Source organism: Camponotus floridanus, unplaced genomic scaffold (assembly GCF_003227725.1).
Source record: "Camponotus floridanus strain SB8 unplaced genomic scaffold, Cflo_v7.5 scaffold107, whole genome shotgun sequence".
Taxonomy (NCBI): domain Eukaryota; kingdom Metazoa; phylum Arthropoda; class Insecta; order Hymenoptera; family Formicidae; genus Camponotus; species Camponotus floridanus.
In genome coordinates this window covers 329,604-348,525 of record NW_020229223.1, presented here as the reverse complement: position 1 = coordinate 348,525, position 18,922 = coordinate 329,604, and the positions used below count along the sequence as shown (strand labels likewise).

The window sequence follows — 18,922 nt, the reverse complement described above, 5'->3', positions numbered from 1 at the left end:
GCGCGGGACGACGGTAGTCGGTCAGTCTCGCTCGCGTGTCCGATCGGGACGGATGGGGCTCGTGACTCCTGGTGATCGCGCGTGATCGATCGGCGCGAGACTGGCCGCGGAGAATCCGCATTTTGCTCCGATACTCGCCGGCACGTCATCGCGAATCAATCATCGTCGTGATGACGCGGTCGTCGCGCTGGCGTCATCATTCTCGCTGAAACGTTCATCGTTATCATCGCCGTCGTCGTCGTCGTCATCCCCTTCCCCGTCGATGAAGCGGCCTCGACATGATGCAGAATACTCCCGGCGCGTCCGCCGACGACCGTGCCTCCAAGTCGGTCCTGCTCAACACCTTCGTTGTCAAGAAGAAGCGATGTCGCGTCTACCTGCACCGCGGTACGCTCATCTGGGAGACCGAGCGACCGCCTTACAGTAAGCGAGCAATTTGCCGTCCTTGACGCGCAGGAAAATTCTTCCGACGAAAAATTTCGTCGAGAAATTGCGTAGACTCGCGACGATCGCCTTTCGAGTCGAGGTATTTTGCGAAGGTAATCGGCGCGAAAAGAACTGGATCAAGGTTGTATTTTAATTAAATCGATCCTGTTTTTTTCGAAATTTTGTTTGCAGCGAAACCTTCTCGAATGATAAATGGAGTAGATTAAATTGTTGCGAGGGGCGTATACTTTCCTTTGCTATAATGTTGAATAAATATTGGATATTTAAACGTGCGCCTGTATATGTGAAGGTCATATTTTGACTAACATAAGATTGGTTTTAATTCTTCTATGACGAAAAAGTCATTAAATTCAAGTTATTAAAATCAAGTTATTAAAAATAAATTTTCTTTAAGGAGATAAATGTCGCATTAGTAAACTTAATATTCCATTAATTAAAAAAGTTCATGTTTCTTTTTTATATATTAGAAATTTTGATTATTTGACATTGAATATTTAATTTTAGAATTAATTAACTTATTATTAAAGTTGAAACTTACATTAAAATGCTTTATAAGAATATATTGCTCTATCGAGACAATGTACACAATATTCTTTCGTAAGAAAAAAAAATATTGAATATTTAATTCAGAGCTAGTTTGCTATAGGATCGGAATTATAATGAAATAAATATATGACGTAATACGTGTTTACATTAAATGTAGATAGATAAAAAATGACAAAACAAGAAGAGAGAAAGAAATAAAGATAGATAGATAGATCAATAATTTTTTCGAGTCAGCAGTTGGACGCTCTCCTTCTTGCCTTGATAAATAAACTCTTCTTAAAGTCTTATTTTTTAAAGATAAACGAGCACTTGATCGGATAATTATTTCATTGACACAATGCATTTCTTCCTGGCTGCAAAAAGAAAATCAAGTATTTAATTCCAGAACATTTCAATTAATTTTTTTTAGTCATAGTAAATTTAATGCAAGCTCACACAATTTGACATAATTTGATAGAAATTATATATATACACGTATATATATACATATATTTGTGATAGATATTAATGTCTAAAATTGGTAACAAAAATTTGTGGACAGGTATTTTTTAAATTCTTTTTGGTGGCAAAATTTGAAATTATAAGATCTCATGCATTTTATTAATCAGATAAACAGAATTTATTAAACAACTAACATAAAAACACACAGATTAATAATAATTCGAGTCAATAGTAGCACACGCGATTGCTCGTCTTGTCGTTTCCATGTTTTCCATGATTGTCATCTTTTATGTTATGATTTTTCTTTATGATTTTACCTTGTTTTATCTTATTTCATCTTTTGCACTTTGATTTATTATTTTGCAATTTATTTCTCATCTGTTTTTTCTTAATATGAAAATAATTTAATTTTAATAGAGAAAGAGGAGAAACAATCGTATTTTTCGCTCTTTATTTGTTTTGCGCTCAGCTAATCTCAAGGGGAGTTGTCAAAAATTATTATAACAAATTGTAGAGAAAAAAATATATTTTTAATTTAAATTTAACATTTTATATGAAACAAATAATTTAATAATCTATAAATTGATAAATGCGTGTATATTGCAGCTAGTAAATAAAAAATGTTACATGAAATATTTTTTCATCATTATCATTTGTATGTTTTGTGAACACGCAAATAATATAAAAATAATATAACTTTTTCAAACTCGCGAAGTTATATTTATTATTTGAAAAGAAAAAAAATATGAATTTTTTGTGCACGCGTATATATTTCTCTCTTTCTCTATTACGGTCAATTTTCCTTAAGACTAATGAGTGCTTAGTAATATAATTCGAGCAATTCAATCTCGTAAGGTGGACCAGTGTAATGTACGATAAGAACTGTGTGTCGATTGTGGTCGATTGTGTGTCGATTGGCCTTGACCTGCCATTGGTACAGCATCTTCTATAATGTTACTTATTGCACCAACAGTATGTCATTATTTTTTTCCTTGTAATTATTCATATACACAGAAACGATTAAAGAAAAAAGAGAAATCGATCAGAATTGCTTTTTAATATGTAGTTCAACAGTTGCGTAGCAGAAGGCAGAATTGAATCTTTACCAGACACTTTAATAAATTAATTCATAATGCGATTCTAACAAGACTTAATTCTCCGATATATAACAGCCGAATTAAATATAATCAGAATGTCGATTTCACATATTAGAAATAAATTTAAAAAAATATGTAATTTAATATTTAATTTAAAATTATTTAAATAAAAAATGTGAATATAATTTAAAATAAAATATAACTTGATTTTTTTATAAAAATTATTTTTTCCTTTTTAAAAAAATATTTTTAATATAAAATAAAGATAAAATACATATCTTTTATTTATAAATTGAAAATTCATCTATTTAAATATTAAAAACGGTTGAAAAAGGATCAAATATATGGAAAAAATTCTTTAAAAAAAGACTAAAAGAATGTTGAACATTAGAAAAAAATTCTTTTCCAAATGCATAGATGCACGCAAAATTCTTAAATATAAACCACGAAGTATATGATTAAATGATATTTCCTTGTATCAAAGTCCTTATACGCATATGTGATGTCTCTCTTATAGATTCACTTTATAATTCATAGCTTCGAGACACAGATAAGAATGACGCGAGGAATACTAACCAGTTTTCGGCGATCGACTCACGTAGACAGGAACACATGTCGATACTCATTCTCGTCCTTGAATACGATTTGCATGTTGTTCTATTTCCTTATGCGAGCGCGTGCTCGTGCTTGTTCGCGCCATGAATATTAAATAAAATAACGATAATCCCTCTTTCCCTAGTGAATAATATTACACGAAGATATTTCTACGACTGTGTTTTTCAGCTCTCTTCCCTCCGGTGGCCTCAAACCGTCAAACAATAAAGGCCTTGTGACTCATTGGCATAACGTTAAAAAACAACTGTATACAATAATTCTACGACGTTAAGAGACGTTTCACGTTCCACACAAGCAGCTTCTCCCAAAAATGAATATCCGGCAATTAATGATATATATTTCTTATAATTATTTTAAAAATATTAAATAAATAACTATAAATATTATTTTTTTTTTTACATATAAAGTGTAATGCAAGAAACACACGCACGCGAAATGATGTCATTCGTGTCTTATTACTCTAAGCTGATCGCAGACTGATTAAAATTTCTAACGGTCTTTGTTTTGATTATAAAGCTTTATAATACAATCTCGCCTACGTATTATAAGAACCGGAACTACTCGCGGAAGACAAATTGTCGATGAATATAGTATCGTTAATCTCGCATCACTAGTGACGTGACACTTGAATAACGCCAATCTTGGAACGCAAGCTGTGTTATTATGTACTTGCAGCATAGACATAGACTGCAGTCTTTCACTTTTCGTCGTTCGACGTATCGTTGGTGTTTCTTGCAGCCACATTATTCCGGTTAAGAGAAACCTGCCTGCGAACGAGAAAGCGTGGCGATAGATCAGCACTTAAGAACTATGACACACATTTCATTTTCTTTGAGTGTTGTTTCGCAAAAGTCTTAATTTTTCCAGTTACTATTCTTTTTAATTTTTAATTTAATTTTTGATAAATTGCTGCGGAAATTATTTTTACAGTTTACTATTATCACAATTATTATTATATTTTGTGATATTTTTATTATGTATTTTTTTTAATAAAAATATACAACATTAACGCGTTCTCATTTTCATATTTAACTTGCAAAAGACGTACACTAATAGAGTATGTTTATCATAGATTGTTTTAATTATGCAAAAATAATTTCTTGGACAGTCTCGTAACTACCTGTCTTTGTACCTGTCAAAATATGTCGCATATTATTTTCACGTCATCCTTGTGCTATTGTTGAGGAATTGCTTGTGTTTCTTCGTATATCTACATGATACGTGAAATTCTAACTCCTAACATTGCTATAAACATTAATGTAAACATATAATTGGACACGCGAATGAGATTTGATTCAAAATGAAACTCATGCACGGTTATACAATATACTATTTATATTTTTTATACAAGAGACGTGAGAATTCTTGGATTTCACGTTTGTTTTCTCCGAATCTGCCTTATCGTTTATATATTAACGAAACAAATTTGCTTCTGATTTCAAAAACGTGACAATCAATTAGTTTAGATTATTTCTATCTTGTATTTATCTTTTAAATACCAACGCTAATGATTATACAGTTAATTATTGTTTATTACAGTTAATTATTATTAAGTGATTAATTATTATTAAAATGTGAACTATTACATATCATTACCAGTCATTAAAACAGCTGGTAACTGCTTATTATTATTGTAAGCGATATTTATCGAGAGTTGACCGGCATTGATTCTTAGCATAAGGAAGTATTTGCGAGACAATAAATGCTATCTCGTATAAGGTCGACCGCGACATACGATGCATCGCTAACAAATCGATCCTCGATAACAACCGCTCGTTAAGCATGTGATAGACATAGCAATCGCGTGTGTGATGTTATTTTAAAAGACTCGTACGAATCGCAATATTCTGCAAGAAAACGGCAAGAAATCAAATCACTGGCTAAAAATATATTTTGCACGTGCACCGCGTATAATGCGTGTATTTTGCATGTGCATCGCTCCAAATTTTCACTTATTGATACGATAATTCGTACAAATCAATCGAATGTTTCAAGAAAAAGTACGATTTTATAAAAACTTTTACTCTTTATATATCATTTATTTAGAGTTTGGAAAATTCTTTTTTAAATATATTTATTTAAAATTAAATTAATTACATAATAAAATAAACAAAATTATTTAACATCTTTTATATATCTAATTAAATATAAATATATATAAAAATATTTTATTAATATATAGTATTTCAATTTAATATTTTAAAATATTTTATTAATTTATTATTTCATTATTTATTATTTATTATTTTATTAATTTATTTTATTAATATATTAATTTAATAATATGTAACAGAAAAATATAAATATAACTTGTACATCGTATCTCTTCGATTCGCATGTTTCTTAAAGAATAGCCTCTGATAATTCCAAGTTGCTGCAATAATGCACAGTTAATGCAAAGCTATTAATCAATTTCTCTACTTGCATCGAGTTATTCTCAAATTTAACTGATAAATCATTGCATGCAACAACGTTATCGCTTACTTATTCGTCGAGGTATACACTACCTTGGCAAATGATAAGCGCAAGATAAAAGCTAATTTCTACCAATGTCGAGCCGTTTATCGGCAACAAAAAAGGCAAAGAGTATGAAATATATCTTCCGATTGATTTCACATAGTAAAAAACATCGCAAAAAAAGTCGATTAACATAATAAAAAATAAAGTATAAAATATATATATGATATAGCATATAAAAAAATAACAATTTTGTAGACAGTGTAAAGGAATGAAAGCTTTATATGAGCAATGTCGAATTATAATATCTGCAATGCTTTATTTTCTCGAATTCTTACGAAAAGGCTGACTTGAGAAAGATTCTTCTTTCAGGAAAGTATATAATTTAATTTTTTCTTGCATTCTGCAAGATGCAAGCATGTGCACCTGCACTCTGTACATTGTACATAACTGGATATATTCCGCAACATATCACACATATACGCACACATCGAGAGTACCGTTTTCTCCATTTTATGTTCACCGAGTAACATAACATATTGCGCTTCTTAGTCTTACAATATAACATGATGTTGTACATATAATTTTTTTTAAATACAATAATATGTAATAATAATAATATTGTGATGTAATTATGATGCAATAATAATAATAATAATAATAATAATAATAATAATAATATAATCAAGTGTGTGTGAATCATAAGCAACAATAAGCAGAAATTATAAAATGACAAATTAAACAATCGTTATCAAATACGATATGTTTCCTTAGTAAGCTATCAAATTGTGTTATCGAATCTGAATTCTGACCAACGTGTTAAATCATATAATATTTGCTTAGATCGTATCAACTTACACATTGCAGAGTAAGTTTGAAACTTGACGAAGGAAATTTTAACTTGTTTTATGAATCAAATTTCACTCTTTAATCTTTAGGACTTCTAAGACGCGTTTGATACGGGCTTTAAATAATATCTATTCATATTATACGATATTATACGATTAAAATTGCATTCTTTTTCTATATAAGAAATTATTTATTTAATTTTGATCTAACTTATCACGATTAAAGAAAAATAGCATAGTACATTTTCAATTAAATGCTAACTGATACAATAGATAAAATAGAGTTTTGAAACGCGTGCTCTCTTTTTCGTTTATAAAAACTCATAATAATCGATTTTTTCTCTTTCCCCAGCCAGATGGACGCTGCCTTTGACGGACGTTCTGGCGGTACGTTATGGCGATGATTGGATACCGGGTTTAAGCGTTAAAGAGAAACAACCGACCTCGCCAACAGTTTGTCCGACGAATTTCATTCTACATTATGCAGTTCGCGGTTCCAAGAACAAATGGCGACACCATAGCGTGACCATGAGCCACACGGATCCCAGACAGATCGCCTCATGGGTGAAAACCATCCGGAATCATCTTCTAAGTGAGCTAATTGCAATGATTCCCTCAATTGCCGCCTCGAATTTAGTGACGTTTATTGATATTTTATAGAAACTTCTTTCTGTCAGCTAACATCGTTAACTTTAAAATGATGAGATACGTATATACATATGAGAAACGAAGTGACGACGAAGGGACAAGAATAGTTTTGTCATTTATTTGTATTCTTGAAATAATTTAATAGGTAGTCATTTGAAAATTCCCGTTGTCTTAATTATTTTTGACATTTTAAAGAAAGGAAAAGTCAACTTTATCATTAGTTGTAAAAAGTTATGCAGTTTAAAAACATTTCGTATACGTGGCTAAAAAAATGCTAAGACCGCAACTTATTATCTTACGACATCCTAAATTGTCTCGACACGTATGAATAAGGTTTTATTAGGTGAACAATAAAAAACTTTGTTTATGACTCAATTATAAGAAATATAATTGGAATTTTCCATTGATTTATTTGCTAACTGCAAAAAGGCATTAGATGAGGAAACGAATCGGAAATTAAGAAATCAACGTGACGCATAAATTAATATATAAACTTGTTGGTTCTTGTCGCTGATATCATTGCGACGTCATGCAGATGTTCGTAAATAAAAGGATTAACGCAAGCAGTTGGAGCTAAAAAAATATTATAGGAAAAATAAATCTTAAAAAATACAGTAGCAAGAGATTAGAGATTTATAAAAATTAAAACTGATGCAAAAATAAAATAAACACAAAATTTGCATATTACTTTGACTTGAATATTATTTTCAAATTTAAATTCATCATTATTTTAAATAAAAATTATGTAGCATTTTGAGCACATAAAATTATGGAAAACAAAATTTGAGATAATCTTTTCTTTGAGGTAATCTTTTTTCAATAATATAATATAATATATGGATATAGAATATAATATATGGATATAGAATATAATATATGGATTTATGGATTGAAACATTTTTTCATGTGAAAAAGCTTGATATGTGTTTTTTATGGATTTTTTTCATCGTAATTACGTTTAATATCAGAAGCATAATCTAGCTAGTCAATTTAATCGGGTTAATCAGTTCGATGTAAATCATGATAACAGATTTGCGCATTATGACAATATACTCGGTGATCCTGAAACTTTTTAAACTAGCGTAGCTGGCATAGACTTATAAATTAGTCATTAGAGGTTTGCGCACTTATCGTTTAATTTTCTTTTTATTTTAATAATTCTCGAATTAAATTGCTGTATCATTCTTTGATTTCATTAAAGATATTTCATATAAATAGTTTCTAAAATAAATCATTTTTTTCAATCTTTTTTATTTGCGAATTGTGATAATTTTTGGATAAAATTGTTAAATTATATTCCTTGACTTCGCTATTCGTAGATTTTAATAGTTTTCACATTAAGTTGCTGCTTTATTATTTAATTTCACCACTTGTCAATTTCGATCCGCTTTTTAATTTTGTTATTAAATTTGACAGTTTCTAAATTGAGTTGTAATTTGAAATCATTGTGAAATAAATCAAGCGAGAGCAATCCTCTGTCTCGCTTAGTAGGCAATGATATTGCAAGATAATCTTCGAAAGAGAGATAGAGGGGCATGTTTTAATAAGTACCGAGAAAACAGAATGAGTAAGTGCTAAATTATCCTTGTCGACCTTTGTCATGAACCAACAGTTGTGCTATTGATCTGGGGATTTGCCATGTTCGCGTGTAATGCCATTTTCATGAAAAAAACCTATTCAATTATCGACGTTACACTATATAAGAAAGATCGATCGACATAGTTTGCATAATTAAAAGCCTATTTTGTTCTTTGAGTCTATTCGACTTATATTTCCATTGTTACAAAAATAAAATCAATTATATAATATAATATTTTTTTATTATATAATATAATAAAAAAATATAAAATCAATTAAAAGCATGTTTGCTTCTCTTTTGTCTAATTATAAGAGTCATATATTTATATATGTGTGTGTGTGTATGTATGTATATATGTGTAGGAAGGAGAAACGTACAATTTTTTTTTCGATTAAATATGATGATTCTGCAAGTATCGTCTCTAATATTTATTTCGAAATTTTATGTCCGTATGTACAGATACATACATGCACAATTTTACTTAAAGAATTTTCTAAAATTCGAATTTGATTTATTGCATCGATCAATGTTAAATTCTGATACAATTCAAATTTAAGAAAACTAGAATTCAAAGAATTAAAAATCGAATTTAATTTATAGCCGATTGTTTCAGGTCTTACGTATCGACCGCGAAAGGTGATGCTATTCATCAATCCCATAGGCGGTAAAAAGAAAGGTATCAGGATTTGGGAAAAGGATGTGCAACCACTTATGACTATTGCTGGCATTGAGACAAAAATGATGGTCACCGAACGGGCTGGTCATATTCGTGACATTTTACTGACGGCCGACTTGAGTGATTTACATGTGAGTTTTTGTAAGGCCAACATTCCGTTCGCGGAATTTACATATATACAAATCAAAGTGCAAATAAATTTATACATGTTACATTTATACATATTACATAAAATCAGTGTATATAATTTATACATAAATTTACAATAATTATAAGAAATTTATGTAACTATTTATTACACTGAGAAAAATGTCCGATAAAAAGGTAACGAACGGATATTATACCGATCACTTTAATCGGATATCTGATCGGAAAGTTCCGAATTTTGAACTTTCTGGTCAGATATCCGATCGATTGATATTTTCTGATTGGATATCTGACCGGTTTCTTTTTTTCCGATTAAAGTGATCGGTATAATATCCGTTCGTTACCTTTTCACCGGATATTTTTCTTAATGTATTTATTTGCTACAATTAGAAAATCTTTGACAACTATTTTATGTAAATTTTTGGATCAATAATACATGTATTTAAAATAGAAATCTACATATTTATCAATTTTTCCGACTATATGTAATAAATATAAAGTCATATTTATGTGTTGTATAAACACTTGCAAAATCTTTATGTTGAAAGGAATTAATTCAAACTATTCTCACACAAATTACGACTTTTCCATTTTAGGCAGTAGTGTGCATCGGCGGTGATGGCACGTTCGCCGAGGTATTCAACGGATTGATTCTGAGGGCGGTCAAGGATCAGCAGATCGACCCCAACGATCCCGACGTCAGATTCCCTAATCCTGTTTTGCCCGTTGGAGTCATACCTAGCGGTAGTACTGATACGGTGGCCTACAGCCTGCATGGTACTACTGATGTTCAGACCGCTGCTATACACATCATTTTCGGCGATTCGATCGGTCTGGATATTTCATCGGTCCATAGCAATCGAACCTTGCTCAGATTGTACGCCAGCGTGCTTAGTTACGGCTATCTGGGCGATGTAATCCGCGATAGTGAAAAATTTCGCTGGATGGGGCCTCGCAGATACGATTGGTCCGGTAATGTTTAGAAATTTTAATTTGTTTCATTTATGACTATACACAGTAAAAAAATCTAAAACTTGAATTATATAACAATTTAATTAATTAATTGTCTAATCTATATCAATTTGAACATGAAAGATTAGATAATTTAGTATATAATAACTATGTTTATGTATTAAATAATTAAATAACATATTACACACACATATACAAAAAATACAAAATACTTGATATTAAATGATTTATATTTTTTTCCAGGATTTAAAAAAATAATCGCAAATAAGGGTTACGAGGGTGAGATTGAACTGCTGTCGGACCCGTGTCATCCTGCAAGTAGCACCAGATGCATGAAAAACTGTTTACGTTGTCTGCAACACATGCACAATAGCGTTCCCGACGAGGAAATCACCAGTACGTGTTAAAAAATTGATAAAAGTAAAATTTGATTATATAGATTTAATAATTAAAAAGTTGCACAGATTTAATAAATATATATAAAATAATAATATATACTTTTTCATCCGTGAAAAGGATGGGTGACAGTCAGTGGAAAATTTTTCATGGTGAACGGCGCGAATGTATCTTGCGCATGCTCGAGAAGTCCCATGGGTTTTAGTCCTCACTGTCATATAGGCGACGGCTGCGTAGACGTGATTCTAATCCGACACACGTCTCTAATAAACAATATCAGATTACTACTCAGGCTATCTAGCAAACGAAAGACTTTGGTATGTGAATCATTTATTCGACCAATTAATCATTGATTTTCTTTACTTGACCCTTTAATAGACTGGTAGTTAAATCGATCATTACAGTTAATAAAATTGCCCAACATTTAAATAGACAATGCGATTATAAAGATTAAATCGTATATTTTTTCATATAAAATAAAAAATTTTTTTCACAAAATATAATAATAAATAATAAACAATATTTTGTAAAAATTTTGTATAAAGATTGCACTGTTTTTAAAATTTAGATTATTTATTTATATTACATTATGTGATATATTTTAATTTAAAAATAAATATTTTTAAAAATGTATTAAACTTGCAAAAAATTATTTTTTTGCAGTACGAGTTACCGTTTGTCGAGGTCTATCGAGCAAGAGAATTCACATTCCGTTCTCTGCCAACACTGCAATTCGAAAACGAAGTGAATCAAGTTCGTTCAAACTCTCGACTCAGTGTATGGAACTGTGACGGTGAAGTGCTCGACAACATCAATGTAAAAATCAGGCAAGTAAATAATACGCGATAATATTCAGATTATCAGTACGCATGTACTGATGCGGACCGGTATCATGATCCTTTAATGTATGTACTATATCTAGTAATTTTTAATTTATCTAAAGATATCCAAAAATAATTTATTATTTGAAAAATATAATATATAATAACTACACATAATATCCTCTTATAGTATTCGTATAATCTCATAAATGTATAATAAAATAAAATATCTTTCTATAAAACAATATTTTTCAATCTGATAAAAAATGATTTAAAAAATCGTTAAATGTATAGATACATATATATAACTATTCTATTCCTCAAAGTGCATTGGAGAATTAAAATCAGAAATATGTGCGAATATGTATTATTTTGCTTCTTTGAAAAAACTATACTTATTAATATTACTGATAATATAGCTAATACTATAAAGGAATTGTTTCGTTAGAGTTTTGAAATCATTAATAAAACAGTAGGATCTTGAAGATTTTCTTTGCATGATGATTTCTATTTGATTTTAAACTTATCTATTTAAGGATCAAATTAAACTTTATCCTAAATATGTCTGTATTACATACAGAGTACACTGCCAACTACTGAAGGTTTACACGAGACGAGCTCAAGAATCAACTCGGGAAACGACCTGCTTCACTTGTTCCATGTGAATATTAAGCTGAACGAGGTCGTCAAACGGTTGGATTTTAAGGTCGCGATCCCGTTGCGCGACGCTCTCGAAAGCGTTAAAGTTCCTTTATCTTGCCCTGTCATCTATTCTAGCGAGATTATCTTGCAGTACGGTATATATGTATACATATATATTAGGTTGGTCAAAGAAGTTTATTCGTCATTTTCCTACGTGTTTTCTTATACGAAAAGAATACAAAAAAGAGGGAGAAAGACAAACTCTTTGATTATGCTAATATTTCCAAGGATATACGTAATACAATACAAATCATTTTATGTTACGTACGTCTTTCCATTATTTTTAAAAAATTTGATTTTTTAAAAATAATCCTTGATAAGAAGTAGCGTAATATATATTCTGTTATTGACACAGCGACATACCTCGATTCACATCATGCATATATGTAGAATTTCGTGTGCAGAAATGATATATTTAACTTTTATTTCGTTTAATATGACTGTTTTACTTTTTATGTGCTTTTTAAGAATATCGAACATACCACCTTTCAGAGCGCTGTGTAAATCGCGGTGACGCTGATGAATCAATTTTATATGTATTGATTGGACAAGTTTAAAAGATGCTGCCTAAGATACGAAACATTAATTAAAGAAATGGTATATTACTATTGCGGTCTGGTTTGCGCGATGCCTAAAAATTGAAACAGATTACAATTAAAATTCGCGCACCTGTCGATTCCGTACTAATCGCTCGCACATTTATTTAACAAGAGACAAATCGAGAAGATATTGTATTTATAGTTTTAAGCATTTTCATATACAATTATTTTCCGATACTATTTTATTGGTAACGTGCCTAAAAAGATATTATACTTCCGCAAAATCTATATAGTTTTATATTTAATATATTCTGTTCCTATTGCAACTAGCAAGCAAAAAAAATCTCGATAAAAAACTATTGTGCAAATAACTTTTCTAAAAATCGGAAAAGTGCAATGGTACAATCCTTGTTATCGGTTCACCATCGGGGCGTTTATTAAAAACCCATCCAGAAATTGCATTTATCACGCGATGCAAAAAAAATTGACGATGGTATAATCAGGCCGATTGTACTTTTATATTTTGTACTTAAAACGTTTTATATTATCGATGCCTGTGTAGAGTAAATTTAAAGTAATAATAGACAGAACATTACTTAAATTTATTACACCTATATCCCATTATTGATTGTAAGTTTATTTTAACGATAAATTTTCAATCAATAGTAATTGCAATACTGTATTATGTAATAAATTTAAGTAATAATTAACGTTACCACGCGCATTAATTTAAGCGTGAACGCAAACATTCTTACAACTCGCTAAGCTTTTTTTTTATATTTCTAACAGTTTTTTGTGTAAAGACAATCAGAATACAAAGATGGTGCTTGAATTGTACAGGAAGGTTTTGGGCTTTATAAACTTTAGCTATATAAACTTAATTTCAAAATCGGGATATTACTAGTAATTAAATTTGATTGTTTCTAGATAGATTTTTATTCGCGCAGATATTTAGATTAGGATATTTGTACATTAACTACAGTGAAAAGATGTGTAATGAAATATATAAAACGTGGATTATCTATGAACCGCGAATGTTTATGTGCAAATATATATTTTGATTAAGGAAACAAATTAAAAAGCGAAGCTAAAATCGAAATAGATAGAAAAAAATAAGTATAAAAAAACATATTTTGATTTTAAATCAACATTTTTCCTCGCACACTTGTGCTCTCCAGTATCGAAATATGCATATTTGCCTAAACGCCTTTCTGCGATTTATGATGATATTCGCAATTGATATTCACAGAAAACATTCACAATTGATCGTGATAGACGGCACGTCTTCTATTTTTAGTATTTTAAGCTGGTGCTATTTTGCGTCGTGGAAAATTGTAGACATAGATAAATTTTTCGCTGCAAGCGTGAGATATAATTGATGCGATTATAGCAACACAAACGGCACTACAAGTAGCCACACAACGCGTTCTATCCATATAGTCTAGCTATAAAAAAAGATTCATCGGTGCTACAACATTCGCATTCGTCCTCGCTTATCATAGAAACTTCAATGTTATGCAGCTAGGAAATGATGCAATACATGTTCTATTTTATGAAAAATTACACTTTGATCATTCTTTTCTAAGGAAAATTAGATTCCTTGACGTAAAAATTACATAACAGATTTATGCACAGGTGTAATTTATTTCTTTAAATAATGACATATCATAGATTTATATAGCTGTATATAGATTCGCGAGAGAATTGCTCTCTATTACGTATTTTTTGCATATTTATCTTGCGATGTATCATTGTCGCGATTGTATTTCTTTTCCTTGTTTTTCTCTCTTTAAGGCAGCTTAAACTTAACGTATCGATAAAGTAGTTGTTTAAAGCAATTCTTCGTGGACGATGCTATTTTGAATACTACTGGGATTACATTGAAAATGAAATTCTGTAGTTATAGAATACTGGAAATTGTACAAATATGTATGTATATATATATATTTATATTTATATACACACATATTTTAATTGCAATGTATTTTTAGGAAATGAACGACAGTACAGCGAATCAATGTGATGATTTATCGACCAGCGATTATATATATTATAAAATTTTAATTCGTATCATTGAACAGATGCACCGATTAATATGCGGTTGCACAGAATAAATTATATCTTTCTATGTATCATGTGTTTTATTTTTATATGTATATATTTCTGTTTTTCTAGTTAATATAATCTATTGACGTCAATCAACAATTAAATATTTTTAATATGATGAAAAAAAATCTTTTTTTAAGTCATGTATATCTGTAAAGATATCAAAAGTGTTTAAATTATTCGGTCAATTTATAGAAATTTGAGTTATTAACAAATGTTATATATTGTTTTTATATATAAATTAAAGAACTATTTACATATATATGCATCATTTTATATTGATGATATCACTATTTGATCTTTAATAGTCTAGTCACTTATACCTGGACATTATTCTTTTACATGCATCACTTTATCCTTGCTCTTTTCAGTATCGATGTACAGCTGTTCCTTCGAGAACGACGACACTTTGAATATTACCGGGATTACATTCAAAATAGGATTCTGTTTTTGCAGACATCGTATCCAGGACAACAAAGAATCTTTTGTAGATGTACCTGTAGCGCACATTGCAAAGTATGTGCCATCGTTTTGCTCATGGACTGTAGGTGCAGGCACTATTTCCTTTTCATCCCAGAAGGGGATTTTAATATTTGAAACGTCTATAAGAAAAAAAGAATATGCATTAAAGAAAAATATGTGCAATAGTATTTTCCTAGTAAACAGTCAAGCTTAGATTGAACATTTGTACAATTGCTATACAATTAATTATACAAATAATTAACTTGTTTTATATCAAACTGATATAAAATTATATAAATTTTGTGACTTATCATTAGATTAATGGACAATTAACAAGCAATTATTTACCATCGATATCTTCATACTCATTGTGTTTTCTAGATTCTCCTCTGAGCACAAAATAGTCTATACACTGATCCACGACCCAAACTGTATATGGTCCTTCGACACAAACTGGACTGTTAGGAGATTGCGTTTCTAATAGTCTTTCTTGTATACTACTCATGGCAGATACAATCCATGTATCCTCGATAGCATCTTCTATGTCCTTGGTCTCAAACTCCACGATCTTAGTCTGTACATCTACACTAGATATCTTGCTTATCGCCAATCTTGCAAGTATTCGTGGATCCTTGGGTGCCGGTCTGGCACAAGGCCAGGGATTCAAATTGGCAAACTTGGGCATCCAGTACATCATTCTCCAAAACTTCTTCAGCGGCGCGCCGTGTTTCCCGAAGATGTTCAGCAACATGTCCTGCATCTCCACGTCCGGTATCACGCAATTTTTCTCCATTTTGCACAGCAAGTCAATGGCTACGTACTGCTGTTTAGGATAATGCATGAAAAGGGTTTGAAAAGCGTTAGTAGGGACAAATTTGCCCTTGGGAAGCACGTCCAATAGGACTTTGTACACGGCCAAATCCCGATTCACGCCAAAATCGTCCATGTATTTCAGGGCGACCTGAATAAATTCCACGTGACCTCGCCTAAGCTCGTTGTTGTTCTTGTATTCCCGGATTATGTCTAAATAGGCTTCCTTTTCCTTCCTCTCGGCGTTCGCGAAGGCGTGTAGCACGAGAGCTGACGACTTGTCATCCTCTTTATTATCTTTACTCCGGAATCTGCTGGTATGAAAGTCGCGAATGTAACTCGTCCGATCTGACGCAGGACCTGCAATTTTAAACGGTGATCGTTTCAACAATGCGAAATCCTTATTCCATGCAAGAACGCCCCTCATGATTCGCGAAAGCATGTTGACGGATCGCATCCCTTCAAAACGGTCAAAATGTGAGACGCATTATCCTTGTACAATTGTTTACTCCTGTACGCGAGATGATCACTTAACCTAAACTAACTGAACCTAACCTCTCTTAACTTTTTCGTACTACGCGCCATTAATAACCATTGCACAATCAGAGAGAAGAGAGATGTCATGGCCAGCTTTTAGGTGAACCCTGAAAGCGATACTCCCTCTATGGACATTGAAATGTGGACATAAACTACAAAGCCAAGGTTCATCAATGTTCTCAGAGGGTATAATGTGCACAATTTCTGGTTTCGTTCCGTGCTATGTGTGCACGAAATGCCGGTAGCACTAGAGTCCGCCGTCCGCTTCACGCTGTCCGCTGTCCGCTGTCCGCTGTTCGCTTCACGCTGTCCGCTTCCCGCTGTCCGCTGTCCGCTGTCCGCTGTCCGCTTCCCGCTGTCCGCTGTCCGCTTCCCGCTGTCCGCTTCCCGCTGTCCGTTGTCCGCTTCCCGCTTCCAGCTGTCCGCTTCCCGCTGTCCGCTGTCCGCTTCCCGCTGTCCGCTGTCCGCTTCCCGCTGTCCGCTGTCCGCTTGCCGCTGTCCGCTGCTGCTGCTGGTTCCCGCTGCTGCTGCTGCTGCTGCCCGCTGACCGCTGCTGCTGATGTCGGCTGAGAGACCCACATTCTGAAAAAGAAAAAAGAATGAGAAAAAGAAGGGAACAAATTAGAATAAAAAGAGAAACAAATTGAAATAAAGAATAAAGTTAAGAAGTAAAGAATAAAGTTTGAATAAAAGGCTCCTTAAACATAAAAGTAGGGAAATAGAAAAATTAGAGACAAAAGACAGAGATGAGCGAAAGCTCGAAACTGTAAAAGGAAAGAGAATTAAATAAAAAAAAGAAAAAAAAAAAAGAAAAAAAAAAAGCCCGCTGCTGCTGCTGCTGTCCACTGTCCGCTTCCCGCTCTCCGCTCTCCGCTTGCCGCTGTCCGCTGTCCGCTTGCCGCTGTCCGCTTGCCGCTGTCCGCTTGCCGCTGTCCGCATCCCGCTGTGCGCTTCTCGCTGTCCGCTGTCCGCTTGCCGCTGTCCGCTTGCCGCTGTCCGCTTCCCGCTGTCCGTTGTCCGCTTCCCGCTTCCAGCTGTCCGCTTCCCGCTGTCCGCTGTCCGCTTCCCGCTGTCCGCTGTCCGCTTCCCGCTGTCCGCTGTCCGCTTGCCGCTGTCCGCTGCTGCTGCTGGTTCCCGCTGCTGCTGCTGCTGCTGCCCGCTGACCGCTGCTGCTGATGTCGGCTGAGAGACCCACATTCTGAAAAAGAAAAAAGAATGAGAAAAAGAAGGGAACAAATTAGAATAAAAAGAGAAACAAATTGAAATAAAGAATAAAGTTAAGAAGTAAAGAATAAAGTTTGAATAAAAGGCTCCTTAAACATAAAAGTAGGGAAATAGAAAAATTAGAGACAAAAGACAGAGATGAGCGAAAGCTCGAAACTGTAAAAGGAAAGAGAATTAAATAAAAAAAAGAAAAAAAAAAAAAAAAAAAAAAAAAAGAAAAAAAAAAGCCCGCTGCTGCTGCTGCTGTCCACTGTCCGCTTCCCGCTCTCCGCTCTCCGCTTGCCGCTGTCCGCTGTCCGCTTGCCGCTGTCCGCTTCCCGCTGTCCGTTGTCCGCTTCCCGCTTCCAGCTGTCCGCTTCCCGCTGTCCGCTGTCCGCTTCCCGCTGTCCGCTGTCCGCTTCCCGCTGTCCGCTGTCCGCTTGCCGCTGTCCGCTGCTGCTGCTGGTTCCCGCTGCTGCTGCTGCTGCTGCCCGCTGACCGCTGCTGCTGATGTCGGCTGAGAGACCCACATTCTGAAAAAGAAAAAAGAATGAGAAAAAGAAGGGAACAAATTAGAATAAAAAGAGAAACAAATTGAAATAAAGAATAAAGTTAAGAAGTAAAGAATAAAGTTTGAATAAAAGGCTCCTTAAACATAAAAGTAGGGAAATAGAAAAATTAGAGACAAAAGACAGAGATGAGCGAAAGCTCGAAACTGTAAAAGGAAAGAGAATTAAATAAAAAAAGAAAAAAAAAAAAGAAAAAAAAAAAAGAAAAAAAAAAGCCCGCTGCTGCTGCTGCTGTCCACTGTCCGCTTCCCGCTCTCCGCTCTCCGCTTTCCGCTGTCCGCTGTCCGCTTGCCGCTGTCCGCTT

The 18,922-nt window shown here is 32.9% G+C and overlaps 2 protein-coding genes across 2 annotated transcripts; one reads left to right on the top strand and one right to left on the bottom strand.

Moving 5' to 3' along the window:
• Positions 1-5: 5 nt before the first annotated feature.
• LOC105254556 (ceramide kinase) lies at positions 6-15,063 on the top strand. Its single transcript, XM_011263313.3, has 8 exons — positions 6-423; positions 6,804-7,043; positions 9,292-9,485; positions 10,098-10,473; positions 10,717-10,869; positions 10,990-11,186; positions 11,533-11,696; positions 12,271-15,063. The coding sequence occupies exons 1-8, from the start codon at positions 279-281 to the stop codon at positions 12,353-12,355; spliced, it is 1,554 nt and encodes a 517-aa protein (XP_011261615.1). The 5' UTR covers positions 6-278; the 3' UTR covers positions 12,356-15,063.
• Positions 15,064-15,283: 220 nt separating this feature from the next.
• On the bottom strand, positions 15,284-17,120 carry LOC105254558 (evolutionarily conserved signaling intermediate in Toll pathway, mitochondrial). The gene is made up of 2 exons (XM_011263314.3): positions 15,848-17,120; positions 15,284-15,639 (listed from the first exon to the last, which is right to left on the bottom strand). The coding sequence occupies exons 1-2, from the start codon at positions 16,764-16,766 to the stop codon at positions 15,368-15,370; spliced, it is 1,191 nt and encodes a 396-aa protein (XP_011261616.2). The 5' UTR covers positions 16,767-17,120; the 3' UTR covers positions 15,284-15,367.
• Between the last annotated feature and the right edge of the window lie 1,802 nt (positions 17,121-18,922).